Source organism: Squalius cephalus, assembly GCF_949319135.1.
Source record: "Squalius cephalus genome assembly, chromosome: 4".
Classification (NCBI taxonomy): domain Eukaryota; kingdom Metazoa; phylum Chordata; class Actinopteri; order Cypriniformes; family Leuciscidae; genus Squalius; species Squalius cephalus.
In genome coordinates, this window is record NC_137125.1 from 11,314,100 (window position 1) to 11,333,015 (window position 18,916).

At 37.8% G+C, this 18,916-nt stretch overlaps 1 protein-coding gene across 1 annotated transcript; it reads right to left on the reverse strand.

The window, feature by feature from the left end:
• Positions 1-1,229: 1,229 nt before the first annotated feature.
• LOC307157270 (uncharacterized protein) lies at positions 1,230-15,499 on the reverse strand. Its single transcript, XM_079869141.1, has 5 exons — positions 15,438-15,499; positions 10,573-10,890; positions 6,926-7,766; positions 3,391-3,479; positions 1,230-2,101 (listed from the first exon to the last, which is right to left on the reverse strand). Exons 2-5 carry the CDS (start codon positions 10,829-10,831, stop codon positions 1,842-1,844), a joined length of 1,449 nt encoding a protein of 482 aa, XP_079725267.1. The 5' UTR covers positions 10,832-10,890; positions 15,438-15,499; the 3' UTR covers positions 1,230-1,841.
• Positions 15,500-18,916: the final 3,417 nt, after the last annotated feature.

Here is an 18,916-nt window from a genome sequence, read left to right on the forward strand (position 1 = left end):
CTTAACTAAAAGGTAGTACTATCTCTGACTCATATGCATGTCTATCCAATATCACCACAGCAACTTCTGTATCAGCACTTTGAATAACCACAGATTTGTCTTTTCGAAGGGCTTCCAATGGTCTTTGTGGGAATTCATGAGAATTATGGGAAAGTTTGAACTGTCTTTTTTTGCTTGAACTACAATGCAACCTCACGTTCCACAAGTCTTTAATACGTTTTAAGAGAAGCATTTCTATTGTCGGAAGGGATAAATGTAGAATTAACCTCTGAATGGGGTTTTGACTGACTCTGTCACAACATGGGCACACCTCGATGGCGTCTGAGCACCAAGATCTACATTATTTCAACCCTTTAAAAATTCTTTAAGTCTTTAGTTCTGAAAAAGTATGCATGTCAACATGCACATCAAATTCTTGACAATGGGTAAAAGAAAGGCCTCTGTTCAAAGCAGTTAAACAATCACCAGAGATCCTAGACCTACTAGACAGGTTTGATGACATTTACTTCTGAATGTTTCTACGCCTCTTACAGGAACTCCTTTTGCCCCTCCTGCATTTTTTACAAGACGAGAAGTCTCTGCCCGAAGTCCTCCCTCCAAATCAGACTGGGCTTTGACAAAGGCTATGTTCAGACCGTCACTCCAAATCCAATTTTTGAGCATATCCGATTTATAAAGAAGTATTATTTATAAATACTATTTGATGTCTGAATGCATTCTTGTTCCACTAGTTGAGATTAGGAATGTTCAAGAGCTGATTTTCGATGTGAAATTTTAACATTTAAAGAAATGAAATTATTCTGAGTGTCTGAAAATTTCAGCAAAATAATTTTTTCGGAAATGTTGATTCTTTGAATTTTGCAATTGATGTGTCATTTTTAGTACTTTTTATTTTATAATAAAGAGCCCGATAATGAATTAGTTCAAAGCAATTTAATAAACACAGTAGTTTAATTTCTGAAGTGTTATGTCAGTGGCAGTTAGCAATTGAATATACAGTAACTAACATAGGGAAACCAATACTTAAATAAAATACCACTCAATGGCTTCCCTCACTCTCTCTGACCTGCACTGTCAATGCTCTCAACTACTTCCTCTGGCTGTGGTGAGTCAAACTCTTGCATGCACTGTATCTTCATACACCTCACCCTGAATTTCACAAATATTGTGAAGCATACAGCATGCAGTAATGATAAACTGGGGGAACATTTCTCTGTATTATTTACGGGGACCAATGTGTTTTACAGGCACATGACCACACGCAACACACAAATGTGACAATTTGGTTTATTACCAAGACCTGGGTGATTAAAGAGTACTGGATTCTAAATACAATACAGAAAATAACTTAAAACTTTACAGGAACCAAAGTGTTTTAGAATTACTTTAATTACAACTTTAAATAATTTTTACAGTTTTAACCAATTATAGTGAAAATGCCATAAATACTACAACATCCAGAGAAACTGATTTATAAGGGGTGGGTCACCCCCCAGAAAACATTTTTTTTCTTACCATCATGTTGTTTCCAACCCGTATGGCTTTCTATCTTCAATGGAACCCAAAAAGAGAAGTTTAGGTTCTACTTTTAGAACTTTTAGACTTTCCACTGAAGATGGAAAGTCATTCGGGTTTGGAACAACATGAGGGTCTGGAAATGAAGACATAATTATTATTAATTTTTTTTTTTTTGACAAACAATTCCTTAAGGCAGCAGTTCAACTAATCTAGAAGTTTAACTGTTCTTTAAAAATGTTTTTTTGCAATAGAATGAAAATAACAAAAACAACAACCAAGTAATAATCTTAATAGAATGGCATCAAATGAGACATGATGTAACATCACTTATTTTGGGCTTTCCTTTTCAAGCTAATTCCTCGATTTCTTACAAAATCTCTTATTTTTTGTACACTGCGTCTTGCCAAAACAGGATCTTCAGTGGTCCTACACTGCCGGCATTCAGTCGTTGTGGCCAGTTTTCCTTGGGTTATATGTGCCTTGAAATGTCTCATTACAGCTGCAACTTCAGCATTTGACCAGCACACTTTTTGCGGTTTCTTGTGTTTTTTTGTAGTTTTCTTAATGGGCATCTTGTGAACACCTGCAAGAAATCAGTTATACACTGATCAGGAAACTCAGATGTATTTCAAACTTACTAAAATTACACATACAGTATATAGAAATTAATAATGTTAACTGGTTATACACCTGATAAATTAAAATTACATTTCAAACACCATATTCAAACTATTATTCTGGAGATGAAATGTTACCAGTCTATTAAACACCACCTTTTTAAACTTATGTCCATCTGTCATTTATTAGGTTTTGGCAAACATGAAAATTATCAACTTATTGGTTTCGGACAATATTACAATGTTGGTGCATGTGAATATGTTATTTTTCTTAGCGGAATGATTGCACAACTGTTTTCAACATTGATAATCAGAAATGTTTCCTGAGCAGCAAATCAGCACATGCAGCGAGAGCACCCTCTACAAGGCACGCTATGCTCTGAATAGGGTTCGTACAAGGTACTTGAAGTACTTGAATTTGACTTTTTGAAATATGAAAACAGCCATATTAACAAAGAGGTACTTGAAAAGTGCTTGACTTATTTAATACATACATGAAATTTTATATTTCCAAAAAACACAATTTTTTAACGCAAAATTAGCATTGCCGCCCCGTCTGATAGACCCATATAAGACCTCTTCTCGATAAGTACGAATCAATCCAAAACTAGCTTTAGCTGGACAATAACTTTATTCTAGAGCTGCTGTAAAGCCAAAACTATCTCTGTTACTTTAATTTCCTATTGCTATAAATTCCTGGGATTGTGTATGTCATAGTCTTATAGTCTTAAGGCTATAAGGCTCAGAAATTCGCATCCGAAATTTTTGCTCGTTAATACGACCTCACGTTATGTCAATCACGCTTGCACATTGCCTCCAAAACTTTCGTTCGTCATAACATTTTTTGGATCAGGTTTGATTTTCTACGTTTTTCACATCTGTAGCAAGCATTTTGAATGGTGTTTTGACAAATCAGAGCCACCGAATCACGAATATTCATGAATACGAAAAAAAAACATGCAGAAATTTCTGACTCAGTGTGCAAGGACCTTTAGTCTTAGGATATGGGAGCTCACTCCACTCTGAGTGCCTCCTCCTGGGCGTTAAAACATTGGTTAACATGATTTGTGCTGGCTTATGCATGTTTTGGAGTTATTTTGAATTTAAGTTGAAAGAATATTTATTGATAAAATCTAGTAGTTTAAAGGTATATATATAAAATAAAAATAATAAAAATTCTCTCAAAAAATTGCATTTAAAATAAAATAAAAAATATTATAAAAAGGAAAGGATACAAAAATTAGACCGTAAATACCTGGAGAATGTGTGATCCGTGATTCTTTTCCTGGCGCATCATCTCTATCAGAATCATTCTCCATACAATTCAGGAAACGTGCATTGCGCCTGTGAAGTGAAACATTCATATTACTTCTCAATAGGACAACACTGATAAAGTCATGGTATTTATCAACTTTTCCTTCCTTTTGATTATTTCATCATGGCCCTCATCTTCAGAAGTTACCTCAGATGTATGGAGATCTAAGGGATTTTTTTGTGTGTGCAATTTCTCCGCTTTCTTTAGGGTTTCTGACATGTAGAGTAGGTCCTTACCTGGATTAAACCATGTCCCCAACTACACTCCCCAATCTCACAATGTTCAGTCACTTCAAGAACACCACAAGTCATGGTTTACTTATGGTACTAAACAGTTTTTTCAATATTGTATGTTCGTTCACATTTACAAACACTTCCAAAAGCCTGACACTACACCCACCATCTGTGCTCACCCTGCTGAACAAATACTGTATCTACAATGGAGGAGTTGCAGAGGAGTCACACGTATGAAACGACTCTGAGACGCTATATGAATTCTTTCATTCTGTTTGGTTATGTCCTTAACATCTACAATGTCTATGCCAATCTGAATACAGTTAACAAATGCACTTTCTTTCGCTCTTTTAACAACCTGCTCTAAAGGCAATCTGGTTTTCTAATCAATCGCTTCATATTATCAAGAGGGCTGAGTGCTTTGTGCTCCTCTGCGCGATTAATAACCTGGTGGACATGAACTGCTGAAACTCTGTAGCCTTCAACCTGTCCACTTCTGTTAAAGAACGAGGCATGAAAGAATGGAGAGAAACTCCATCTCTATCAGAAATCCCTATTATACGTTGTGATGACAACCTTGTAGGGCTGTGACGGTGGCAGTTTTTTTACCACCGCGGTGGTAATGGACCAACTACCGGCGGTGGTGTGGTGGTTGTTTTGAAATAATAAAAAAAATATATATATATTTATTTGAGAAAAAAAGTGTTTATTTGAGCAATTCCGTCAAAGAAACAACACACTAAAGCCTGTAAAGCATTGAAATAAATATCAGTAAATACTGGTAACTTAAATAATATAATAAAGTTGAATCTATTTAAAAAAATGAAAAACTTTTGTTTAATATTTCCACACAAAGACGCATGATATAGCCACCGCTCTGCGCTTCGAGAGGGATGTGGGACATGAGCAGGAAAGAGACCATCGATATCTTTTCTGATATCTTCATGTTTTCTAATTTTTGTAAATGGTCTGAAGAGCAAATTTTATCTTCCACAAGGGCAAGACATTTAGGCTGTTTGATATTGCGCTGCCAGAGAAAGCCAAACTAAAATCACCCGCGCGTGTGAAACGCTCTTTACAAATTAACTTGACGCGCCTTACCATGTCTAATAACAAGCACAAACTGTGTTAAAAAGAATTTGACGTACAAGTAAAAATGTAGGCTATTTGTCCTACAGCGTTTTTCTACTTTACCACAGTAAAGAATACGAATATAATAGGCCTAATTAAAAGCGAACCAAGGAAGAAACATTTAAAATCCCCTTCGGAAATGGGTGAGACGTGAGTGAAGATTTGGGAAAAGAAACAAGAGATTCCATGTAGGGATGAATCACAATTTTTGAATATTTGATTAGTTAATTTAATTATAGAATATCGAATAGGTTATGTGATTATTCTCTAAAATAAAATCTCCATGTTCTGGTGCTGATGCGGTGGAGATGCGTTCATGTAACCGGAGGGTGACGCTGCCAGTAACACACATAACAGCTGTCACAAAGAACCGGCAAAAGTAATGATTATGAATGTGTCAAATATATCAATGAGACATTTTAATTGTTTATTAAAAAACTAGTGTTTTCTGTGTCAGTGTCGGCTGCAAAGATGAAGTTGACGATGCTGACTTGTTACCTTCGCAGTGAACGCGCCTATAGAGAGAACTGCACACTTCATACGGATTACATAAGCATGGTCGGTTTATTTTTGTTTTGAATTGTTTTGTTTAAAAGTAGACAATTCAAGCTTTCTATATGGAATAACTAATGGAATATTGCTAAATTCGCTGATAATCGGGTGACCAGATTGCAAACCAGAATTCAAAGGCGACAGCTTAAATTTATGGCCGCACAACTCTCTCATTCGTCATGAATCCTTTTCGTCATGAAAACTTTTCCATGGCCGCAATGTAACATTTAATTGCTAACCTATTATTTCTTTTGTAAACAAAGCTTTGTGCTTCACTCGTGTCATAATATTAATGTAAAACAGCATTCACATCCAAAAAAATCTTTTGCCGCTACTCAGCCACCGCAATGGCGCTTTACAACCGTGGTGGTGCGGTTGTGAAGTTTACCTGCACAGCCCTACAACCTTGTTCTAAGCTATTTCCCTTTTCCCTTTCCCAGACATGTGTATTAATCTCCTTGTCACTCCAAGACAAATGTGTTATTCATTCCCATCATTTCAAAATCCCTATAAGTTCATAGTGAGGTATCTGTTTCAGGACATGTCATCAGCCAATAATAAAATTATATTTTCAGAGTAATAATCACAAATCACTCTAGTAGCTCTGTTATGCAAATCAGTTACCATCACAATCTCCAGCCAATCAAAATCATGTTTGCCTTTTCAAGCGTCTTTGTTTACGCTCCATTTTTTTAAAAATCTTTGTTAAACAGTTAAGACTTTCCTCTCATCCTTAATTTTCAAAAAACAAATGAAGATGATTTTGATGAAATCTGAGAGCTTTCTGTCCCTCCATTGACAGCTACCCAACCTACCACTTTGACACTGCAAAAAGTTCATAAAGAGATTGTAAAACTAAGCCATATGAATTGAGCGGTTTAATAAATTTTTTCTGAAGAGACACGATCACTATATGATGAACAGATTTAATCCAGGCATTTATTCACATACATATAAACATAAACAGAACCTCAACCGGACGTGCTTGATGTGCGAGAACAAACCTCGTTGTTTTTTGCGAAAGGTCAAATGTGCCACAAGAATGAACCTCATTGGTTCTTGTATGTCAAGCAAATATGCTTGCGCTTCCATTTTTCTCCATTGATGAATGTTTATTTGTGAATAAAAGCCTAAATTCAATCTGTTCATCATATAAAGTGATTGTGCCTCTTCAGAAAATTTGGACTAATCCGGTCAATTTATATGGATTCGTTTTACAATCTCTTTAGTAATTTTTTTTTTGAGGCGTCAAAATGGTAGTTGTGTAGCGGTCTATGGAGGGACAGAATCCTCTCAAATTTCATTAAAAGGATCTTTGTTTGTGTTCCTAAGATAAAAAGTCTTACTGTTTGTAAATTTTCATTTTTTGGTAAACTAACCCTTTACTGCGTTTAAGCTTTAAGGACCCACGGGTTCCCTACTTCCTCCAGAGTGAATGCACATATGATTTTTGAAATTGCTCCTTTTCCTCAACCTCTTACTACATTTCGAACACTTCTTGCCAGAATGAGTTTGCAAATGACGTTTCAGATCTATTTGATGTGTGAATCTCTTCTCACACTAAAGATACGTGAATCCCTCCAGTGTGAGTTTTCATGTGGCTATAACGGGTTCCCTGTTGTGCAAATCTCTTTCCACACAGTTTGCAGGGGTAAGGCTTCTCTCCAGTGTGAACTCTCATGTGAATCTTAAGACTTTCTTTTCCAGTGAAACTCTTTCCACACTGTTGGCAGCTGTAAGGCTTCTCTCCAGTGTGAACTCTCACATGGACTTTAAGGTTTGTGTTGTTTGCGCAACTCTTTCCACAGTAATGGCACATGTAAGACTTCTCTCCGGTGTGAGTTATTAAATGCCTCTTAAGCTGTTTCTTGTCTGTGAAACTCCTTCCACACTGACGGCATACACAACAGCTATCTTTTACATGAACCCTCACGTGGTGATTAAGGCTCTCTTTACGTGTGAAACATTTTCCACACTTATCACATGTGAAAGGTTTCTCTCCAGTGTGAACTCTCATGTGAGTCTTAAGGTTTCCTTTTCGATTCAAGGTTTTTCCACAATGTTTGCAGGTGTAAGGACTCTCTCCAGAGTGAACTTTCATGTGGGTATAAAGGGTTCCCTTATGTGTGAAACTCTTTCCACACTGTTGACATGTGTATGGCTTCTCTCCAGTGTGAATTCTCATGTGAGTTTTAAGATTTCCTTTTTGAGTGAAACTCCTTCCACACTGTTGGCAGGTGAAACAACGTCTATTTTCTGTATTCTTAGCTCTTTTTGGTGAAGTCTTTTCAGTCTGTGAGCAACTAAATGATTTTTCTCCAGTTGTGATATGTTTCTCAAACTGATCTTGCTCTACTATATCATTCAGATCTTGAATCTCCTCTTTTAGCATCATGAGATCTAAGGCAAAAAAAGAACAAAGACATGTTAACTCCAGTTTAAAGCAACAGACATTAATGCCATCAATATAGTGTATAATACAGTGATAGCAGGCTCAAGCACTACGGCATCATCGTCAATTTGGACAAATTGGGTTGCTTGAAATTTACAGGCAGGTGTGTTTGATTAGGGACAGAACTAAACTCTGCAGGACAGTGACCCCCCAGAACCAGTTACCCATCCCTACAATAGGTAAAACTGACTTCTGCACTTTAGTCAAAAGGGGGAGGTACAACAGCTTCAACGCTTCAACACAGGGTCTTACCTGTTTCCTACAACCAATGGCCGAAAGTTCTGACTCAAAAAGCTTTAAGCATTACTTTATTCTCAAGAGGGCAACATGATGCTTTAACAGCTGTAGGATGTAAACATTTGCAGGGCTTAAAGTATTCCAGCACCGTGCCGAATCTCTCCGGCGTGCAGCCGTGAGGGAAAATAAAATAAAATAAAAAGTTTGGGAACTTGCATGCGGTTTAATATTTTCGAGTCAATTGATTTCACCTACCAATCATATGAGAGGAACGCAGCTCTAACTACCTTTATAAGCCTATCAGAAGCAGCGCAGGGCGGGTCCTGGCAACACAGTGTGATTGAGATCCACACGTCATGTTAGCTTTGTTGGTGAAAGCATGGAGCGCAAGTTCATGAAGCCTGGGGATGATGTCCTACCCATAGATAAAGGACTCAAAAATAAATGGCGCTGAGAGTGGATATTAGAAGGTAGATGGCAAGCCTTTTGGCAGTTGGTGCCAGAAACTGAGAGAGCCTGGTGCTTGTTGCTGCATGTTTGCTCGAGGAAGCTACTAAATGCCAGCAGCGGTAAGAAAGTGCTTGCTCGTCATGAGTTAGACCCCGGTCATAGAGCCACTGGCCGTGCACTCAAACTTATCACAACGTTGCCGGGAAAAACTGTTACAGCTGACACACCGTTGTCTATGACTGACTGTGTCTGCGACTTAAAAATATGTTTGTGCACATGTATTGCGGAACATGATTTGTCATTCACAATTTTGCAGCCACTGTTCACCCTGTGTAGAAAACTAGCAGAAGACAAAAAAGCGTTAACTAGCTTGACGGTTTCAAATCAACATGCGAGTTACTGTGTATTTTGTCTACACAACATTGTCAAAACGATCCCCGTTTACATGGAATCACGAAAACAACAGATTAGAAAATTCACAATGCACGCAGAGGCCAGGACAGTAGTTAGTGATGTAGAGAACTACACGCCTTTAGACTGAACACGTAATACACATGAACAACGCCAGTTTCCATAGACGACAAAGGTATATCATTTTCAAAAACTTGCACTCTGAATCGTTTTCAAAAGTTTGTGTTTTCAGGCCCCCAAAATGCCGTTGTGGTGTAAATGAAAAGCCAAAACGCCTAAAAAAGATTCAGTCTTTAGTTGAAAACGTTGTCATGTAAACAGCTCCTTAGAGAGTTTATGTTTTGTTTTTTGAGTTCATTGTGTTGAAGACTGGCACTTGTGTGGGCAACTATGGTCCTGTCCCAAATAGCACACTTTCTATGCACTTTCATTCTTGTGAACTTGCAATGGGTGCCGTGTGAGCATGTGCACCATCTAGGGGTTGAAGGACCTGTGACTTCACGGTCTTTGACCTCACTCTTTTGTATATGCTTACTTTTGCAATCCTTTGGACACCAAAGTTGACTAATCCATTACATTAGTGTTATTTTTGTTGTTGGTGGTGGGGACTAATTTCAATGATGGGGACTGCTTGATGTGGGAAGGAGTCTGGGTGGGAATAGTTTGGGATGGGGTTGTTTACAAGGAGAAAAGGGGGAAGTAGAGGAAGGACAGATGGAGTTATCATTTGTGGCAAGCAGGGCGGGGCCTAGAGCTGTGAGAATGGAGCGTGGCCTAACAAGCTTCACCTGCGCACCACACGGGCCTTGTATCTCTTACGGAGGAGCTCCGGCAGGATAAAAGGAGGAGTGATGACAGTAAAGGATGAAAGAGGACCAGGCTTGAGCCATTTACGTTGCATTTTGTTTATGTGGCAGTCGTCCATGAGGGGCTGCCGCTTTGCTTTTGTTTGTTTATTTTTTAACTAAAGTGTTTAACTTTTGCTGGTTCCTGCTTCCTTCTTCCTTGAACACAAACCTTGTTACACTGTTCTGGGAAGAGACTGAGTCCTGCGTATGAATAATGTAAAAAAAAATTTTTTGCCACAATACCATGTTTACATTTAGCATTGCTACATTGAATTCATCCCAATTTGTGGATTATACAGCATTTTATAACTTGGTCGCTCATGGCACAATGTTTCTCTTGGTTTCCACGTCAGTGCTGTTTGATCTGATATCTGTGTTTTATAACAGATCCAACTAGATCTTGCAGTAACAATGTTATTAATACTGTGGTAAATTCAAAATGCTTCCTCACTGGATCTCCCAGCGCTGTGTAGTAACAGTGTCACGTGATCCAGATCGGCCCGCGAGTAGAACCTGTTCTTAGCTCAAACAAGTAGCGTAGTTTCGTTTCACTTTCGTTTTGTATGCCGTTTGATGATTCTCACATGCAACATAAAAGGCAGCTCTTATCAGTTGGCCAATGTGCTGGTGGCACCAGTGCGACCTTTAACAAAAGTTTGTCACACCGGAAGGAAAAAAGTTAGCAAAATGCAACCATTTGGTCTCAGTGTGGAGCCCTGCACTCTGCAAAAATATCATTAATTTCTGTAGAGCTGGACATTCTAATAAGGATCAAATGACTGAGTTCAGCTTTGAGAATGAAACCAACCTGTTTGTTCCTCAGTTTCTTCTTGTTTCACTGTCAATGTTTCTTCAATCTTCACGTCTTTACTCTCCTCTTTAATAAACAGCACCTTTTTTTGTTCCTCAGCATCTTCGTCTTTCACACTGAATGTTCCTTCAATCCTTATGTCTTCAATCTCCTCTTTAATAAACGCCATCTTTGATTGTTCCTCAGTATATTCATGTTTCACTGTGAATGTTTCTTCAATCTTGAAGTCTTCACTCTCCTCTTTAATAAACGCCATCTTTATAATAGTGTCATATGGATCTCAGTCGCTTCACCAGGAGTTTTTCTGTGTTTGTCCTGTTTAAGAAGAGAATAATTAACAAAGAAAAACACATCCAAACTATATCTTTGGGTGCGTCTGAATCATCCCCTTAGAAAAGGGGTCATTCAGAGTGATAATTGATGATCTTAATTCCCTCCACTCAAAATTAGCACAACAAATTAAGAGAAGAACAAAAATTATACATTTCATCATTAGTTATGATTTCTTTGGTATTTAATACCAATTTAAAATCCATTCCCTCCCCCGTCACTACAGGTGTGCCCCAGGGCTTTGTCCTGGGGCCCCTTCTCTTTATCATCTACCTTCTTCCCCTTGGCAATATTCTCCGTAAATTCAATGTTACTTTCCACTGCTACGCGGATGACATCCAGCTCTACCTCACCACAAAGCCCTCAGTCACTCTCCCACCCACTACCCTCACCGATTGCATTGCTGAAATAAAATCCTGGTTTACCCTAAACTTCCTTAAACTTAACAGTGATAAAACCGAGGTTCTCCTCATTGGCACCAAATCCACATTATCCAAAACCAACAGTTTTTCCATCACAACTGATAACTCCTCCGTCTCACCTTCCCCTCAGGTTAAGAGTCTGGGTGTCATCCTGGATAGCACACTATCATTTCAATCACACATCAATAACATCACCCGGTCAGCCTACTTCCATTTACGTAACATTAATCGTCTTCGCCCCTCCCTTACCCCCAACTCTGCCGCCATTCTTGTCCACAGCCTTGTCACCTCACGTCTAGATTATTGTAATTCACTTCTCTTGGGCCTCCCACACAAATCCCTCCGTAAACTTCAATTAGTCCAGAATTCAGCTGCCCGAATCATTACCCAAACCCCCTCCATCCATCACATCACTCCTGTCCTCCAGCAGCTCCACTGGCTCCCTATCCAGTCCCGTATCCAGTTCAAAGTCCTCTTGCTGACATTCAAAGCCATCCACAACCTCTCACCCCCTTATCTATCTAACCTCCTCCATGTTCCCACTCCATCTCGCTCTCTCAGATCCTCCTCCTCATTATACCTGTCTGTCCCACCTGCCCGTCTCACCACAATGGGGAGCAGAGCATTCAGCCGCTCTGCTCCCCGCCTTTGGAACTCTCTTCCACCTCATCTCAGAAATATGGACTCATTCCCTCATTTCAAATCTGGACTCAAAACCTATCTGTTTAAACAAGCCTATTCATTGTAACATCAATTCATCTGTAATTCTAATTGATTTTAACTGGTTTTTAATTTATTTCTTGCATTATTTTATCATTTGTTTTATGTATTAACTTTTATGTATGCCTGTACGGTGACCTTGAGTGTCAGAAAGGCGCCTTTCAAATAAAATGTATTATTATTATTAATATTTGCAGATTATATTTTTTTTCTCCGGGACCAATTTTAAACTATTGGCTGATTGCGATACTGATATTTGTCACTTGGTCCCTTTTAACTTTTAAAACAGATAAGTGCGCAGCAGGAATATTAGGATATGTTTACAAGGATAATCACCAAGACGGACATTTTAAAGGGGTGGTATAATTAGGGTTGCAAAGGGGCGGAAAATTTCCGGAAAGTTTCCGGTAAATTTCCATGGGAAGTTAAGCTGGGGAATTTTGGAAATATTCATTACCACGGCAACCGCTTGCGCATCCACTCTGAAAGTAACTGTACACATAAGAGATGGATAGATACATTTAAGGTTATTTCTATTCATTAGAATATTGATATATGAACTTGTCGTCAAGTAAGCCCCGTTGCGAGCATGTGCGTCTCTCTAAACTTTCAGTGTGCTGCACTGCTCTAGTTGACTTCTGCGCCTCCCCCCCCGAAAATATCAAGTTAATTTTGAAAACGTAATTCCTTTTGTGGATCCTCTTGGTCTTTCTTCATGTTTCTTTGACAAATATCAGTGTCTCAGTCTCACGCACGCTGCACGTGAGTTAACCACGCCTACTTATTTACATGTCGCGGTATACACGGAATAAAAAAATCTGTTACGGTTGATTTTTTCTTCCGCGGTAACGATATATACCGACATACCGCCCAGCCCTACTTATGTGGTAAATAAAGTTATGCTAGCTTATTTAGCATCTAACTTATCAGCTTGCTATCTACTAGATGAATACATTTGTATGTGATATTTGCAATTTAAACATTAAATAAATATATTTCCCCATAATATCATCAAAACTTACTTCATTTTGTTTAGTCCACAGGCTCAAATATGTGCCTTCAATAGTCTTGTGCTTTGGGCTTCTGTACATGTGATGGAGGCATGCACAGTGCCAGTAGGGGGTGTGGTTTTAATAGCCTTGCAGTAAGCAGTGTGCTATGTGCATGTGATTGAGGAATGGCATGGATATTCAAGTGTATTTGAATGGCATCTGTTTGTTTTAGTCAAGATTATGCTAAAATATACTTTCCTCAACTATATTTACGTTCCCTATGAAGAGCCAACCTTCAACCTTGAAAATTCCCAGTTTATTCCCATAAATTCCTGTTAATTCCCTTAAATTCCCATTAATTCCCATGGAAAGTTTCCATCTTTGAAAATTCCCAGAATTTTGCAACCCTAGGTATAATGCCCTTTTCACAAGATGTAAAATAAGTCTCTGATGTCCCCAGAGTGTGTATGTGAAGTTTTAGCTCAAAATACCCCACAGATATTTTTATATAGCATGTTAAAATTGTCACTTTTTGAGGGTGAGTAAAAACGCACCGTCCCTTTAAATGCAAATGAGCTGCTGCTACCGGCACAGAGGGCGGAGCTTCAAGAGCTTGTATCCTTTTACCTCACACAGACATGCACTGGAGATTTCAAAAACTTTTAGCCTTTTATGTTCAAACCGGAGTCAGACAATGATGGAGAGACTCAAGAAGAAGTGACAACATGTAGAAGCAACAGAACATTTCTGAATGGTTAGTTGATAAATTGTTGTAGCTTATATGTAGTTATCTTCTAATCAATGGTTAACATATTCTGTCATGATATATCTATAAATCGTGTTCCCGGGGGCGGGGTTTATGTAAATTTTAGGGTTGGTGATGTCACTAACCCGGGAGTAATGTCATGTAGTCCCAACCAGCCGCTTGTTGTAGTCCTTAAAAAATGATATCTTTAAAAGCAAATATCTCCCCTTTGCTTTGAGCGTTGTAACTTTGCAGATGTTGTTTATGCTCAAAGAGCAACATTACACACTAACTAAAGTTAGAAAAGTCAAATCATAATCAACCACCCCTTTAATATAATTTTAAGAGAATTAGAAGCCATAGCTGATGCCCTTGATAAGTTTAGCCTAACACTTTAGTTATAAAAATAACATTAAGACAATAATTTGGCTCATATAACTCTTTAATAAAGACATTTTTCAAAATCCCCATGGGAGAAATGAATGGAAAAAATACTTCCGGAACCAGTGCCGTTGAAACAGTGGGCGAGCACTAATTATTAATAATATTAGCCTATTAATCATATAATAACAGTCTTTAATAGGCCCCCGAACAGCACAATAATCATCGATGAACACTGATGAAAATAAAAAATAAACCTTGATTCTTCTATTTTTTTCTAAACAAACTAAGACAAACCATTATCAGCTTATGTTGAGTTAGATCCAAGACTCGTTGTGTCTGAGAGAATTTATGCGCTGTTAATACAGTGAAGAAGTCAAAAGCTCGCTCAGTTTTTACTCCTGTAGTGAATAACTGACTGTGGTATGAGATTTATTCAGCGGCGTTGTGGCGAATTTCGACTGCCCTCTGCGTGCACGAGCATTACGTCATTTAATGACATCGCTGCGGGCAAACACTGACCCATTACTCAAGAAGTTTTAAAGTTTTATTTTACTTTTATTGCACAAAGGACTATGGTTCCTGATATTTACAGTCAAATAATAGATTACAAGACCCATATGACTCATACCCTGTTGGTTTATTAAAAAATGAGACGACTTGAACGTTTGCTGTTGTCGTGCTGTGATTTGGGAGGAAAATATTTGGTTACAAAAAGCTTTAAAAAGCAAACAGCGCTGAACTTTATTTATTTATTCATCTTTTAAATTGAGTTTCAAAAATACAAAACAATTCAGTATGTTCTCAAAACATTTAACAAACAATGTTATAACTACATTATCGCTGCAATAACTACATTAAATCAATCAAATGAAGATAAAAGGGCAACACAACATATTCAATTCATTTTGTCGCACCAATGTCAGCAAATGACGTCGTGCGCGTGCGCGTGCACGTGGAGGGCAGTCGAAATAGGACAGGGAGTAAATAAACACGTAATTGAATAAGTAGGCAGAATTAATCATCACATTAGTAAACTATTTCACTCGTGCTACTGACTCACTGATAATTAACTGATTCACGATATAGGGAGCTAAATGAGACGCATATTTTACTGTTACTCGTGTATAGATGCGTTTTACTCATAAACATAACATGTTAGATAAAGTACAAGGATATATTAAGAACTCGTTTTAGAGTTCTTGTAGAAGCTATATAATAATCGGAAAGGTTTGCATAGACTGAATACTTTAAATGATTTAACACACAAACCTCTCTTCAGCCGAATCACAACACTGGAGCAGCGCGACGCAGTCTTATGACGTCACATCAGCATACCAAAATAAAAGTCCCGTTCAGTCACACGCTCCCAAAATCACAAAAGCGCATAGAAACCTACGCCTAAGAACAGTAGAAATAATAATATTGTGTCATATTTACATATTTAAACATGTTGTCACATTGAAGTGCTGAAAATATAAACACTGCCAATGAAACAGTTTTACCACATCTAATATATGGGATTAAAAGGCAAAACTGTTCAAAACTGTACAAAAACAAGGCCCACAGAGAACACAAAGACAAACAAATATGTAACAATCAAAAACATGTTGCAGTATGTTATTTGGGTCATTCCTGACGCATCACTTACTTGTTTGAGCCAAGGCAAAAACAGCATCATTATTTGCCAGCATTTTTATAAAACATGAATACATTTTTTTTATATATATTGCAACAGAGTGCAACAGTTGTGTTCTGGGAGGATTTTTATAATGATAACTTGAAAACCTTTAAAGACAGCGGCCTTATTTAGGCTACAAAGTCCAAAAAATAATTGTGAGAATTATGTTCACATTTTCAGAGTAGAAACCGTGTAGTTTTCCCTCTGTCCACATCCCTGTGGCCTTCACAGTCTTTGAAGAGAGAATTGCACTGAATGCAGCAGGAGATTTGAGTAAACCCCCTTTGAGTAAAGGCAGGTATTATGAGCTTCACCTTCCTTACAGACAGCAGATCACGGATGATGAAGCCTCGGTCAGCCATGACCTTATCTCTTGGACTCAGGTATTCCAGGAACCATGTAATGAATTTGTCACTACATCTACCTCCATAAACTGGAGAGGCAAACATTATTAGGCCACAGGGTGCATTTGCCACTAGGTACTTGATAGTGTTCTGGGCATAGTGATGGCTAAAAGACTGCACAGGAATCAAGATCTCTCAGAGCAGTCTAGGATGCATGTTGTGCCTGGGTAACGGCGCTCTGGGACACACTAAAGGCCCTATAACACCGGACGCATAACGAACGTCTGTGACGTTTCAGAGAAATGATCGGCAACAGTTGAGAAAACATGGACACTTCATCTTCCAGTGAAGACGAGCTTTTAATTTTCTTTAAAAGACAGAAAACAAGGTTTTGGGTGAACAAGTCAAAATCATTCGACTAGAAACTGTAGCCATCACACAAAGAATATATAGTATCCTAAAAGCAGCCCTAAACAGTCTCACTACATTTTGTTACATTTTCAAAGTAAACACGATCTCTGTCTCTATCTTTGACGATGATAGTGTTAGCTTTCTATCCCAAATGTAGTCTAGCTTTCTAGCCTTATAACTATCACGCAACATGCTCACAGTCGTGATAGTAGAGCTGGTTGGCAATGCTATGCCACACATTGTCTTTCAAATCATTGTCCTTGTAGTTTTTGTTAGTTTTGTCAAACAAAACGCGATGCGTCGACGTCAATCAGAAGATCCATAATCTTTGCTGTGACGTCACCTTGGTTGAAGCCTTCTCTGTTGCTGCGCAAGTAAAGAAAAAAATCGTCATTGAAGCGGAAAAAAATAAACGTAGTTTTTCCGCCACAGCACATTCGCGTTCAGTGTGAAAGCATTCATTACACAAACAGCTGATAAAAAAATACAACAATTCGCGCCTTGCGTCCAGTGTGAAAGGGTTTTAAGGTCTTAATGCACAGATCCGATCTTTTGACCATGTCTGACTTTCTGGCCCGCATGTTTAGATTCACTTTAGACAGGACTGGTATCCGATATCTGTGTTTACATTAATTCCCGCCTATTTTTGGTAATCGTTTTACTATGCACATGGTAGACCCTACTTTTGAATGGCCGTGCTATATCATAATTCATGTCGGGTGGTCATGATTATTTGCCAGCATGGACAAGATTACAGCTGTCAAGACTCGAGACTATAATGCAAAATCTGGTATACAGTTTATAGTCCGTAAATAATATTCATTTATCTACAGCTCAGATCTAGAATTCTGACGTGAAATAAAGTCAACAAGTCCTCCAACTTATACGACCGTAAAGGTCGTTTGCACCTGTCCTCAAATACGACCCATTGCATCATTTCCTAAAATAGTGCCCCTATAGGCGGCGGAAAATTTGTCACGCAGAGTCGCCTCGATGCATTATGGGTTTTATACGAGACAATTGAGGCTAATTCAGGTAGGCTAATCAGAACTTTGATAATATAATAATTTTAGAACAAAATAATATGCAAGGCGCTTTGTGCTGGTTCATCTTGCTATTTGGTGTTTTTGTAACTTGTTGGAGGTTTTTACTTGGGAATAACGATGTAACTGTTAGCCTATGAAATAAGAAACACAATGAAATATCCTAAAGTAACGTTAAGTGGAAAAGTTAGACAGCGAGAACATCATTAGTGACATTAAGATTTTATTCATATATATCGACATACCATTATTAAAAAGAGATGGATTATTGTTACTGGACAAATATCTATAATTAACGTTATCGTCTATTCAAGATTGAATTGCTTGCGTGGCCTATAGCCTACGTCGCATGTCAAATTAGGGACGTTATTTTTCTTATTATTTGAACATGTTTGAGGGTCAAATCATTTGATCAGATCACATCAGCATTTTAAAGTCAGTATTTAGTGTGACATTGTTCGGAAATTGGAAAAGTTGTGTGTAAGGGACCATGTAAAAAGTCCACACATTCTGTTAAAACGTTCAATACTGTTTCCTTATTTCGTATAATTTGATCATCCAAATACTATTTTAAAGCATTTAACATGTGAATTACGTTTCAGTAGGCTACATTATTAATTGACGTACATTAATATTTGAGATAATATTTTCCAGAAATATCCAATTGTGGAAATTAATAAATAAATACTGCAAATATAATCATACTAGACCTAAATATTAATTTTAAATACAATAGTAATGGTTGTTATTTCAAATAAAAGAAATATTTGTGATAAAATAATGGAATTATGTATAATAATAACTAGAATGGAATTGTTTCCACTCACTCACACACACACACACACACACACACACACACACACACACACACACACACACACACACACACACACACACACACACACACACACCTAATAGAATAGATCTTTAACGTCATTGTTAAAGTTCAGTGAAAAACTCTCTTCTCTTCTCTCTTAGCTCTTCAGAATTATAAACAGTGAACATAAATAATTATGACCAATATATTCATTATAATATATAGTACACTGTGCTATTTGTCTTTTTTTATACAGGTGCAAAGCCAGGAACAGAACGACAAGACAAGGACAGACAACAAAGGTGATTAACCCAAGTCATCTGATGTTGATTTTTATCCACTTAAGCATGATCATATTATATTTACCAAACAGTGCCACAATGGTTTTGTTAGGTCACATGCATTAATTATATTAATGTGGGTGTATTTGTTTGTACAAACAATATAGATAGATT

Coding starts and splice junctions, on each gene's coding strand:
- LOC307157270 (XM_079869141.1), bottom strand. CDS start 10,831: ATGGCGTTTATTAAAGAGGAGAGTGAAGACTTCAAGATTGAAGAAACA. Junction 3,480..6,925: donor GGGATTCACGTATCTTTAGT/GTGAGAAGAGAT, acceptor TTCACTTCACAG/GCGCAATGCACGTTTCCTGA. Junction 2,102..3,390: donor ACGGATCACACATTCTCCAG/GTATTTACGGTC, acceptor GATTTCTTGCAG/GTGTTCACAAGATGCCCATT.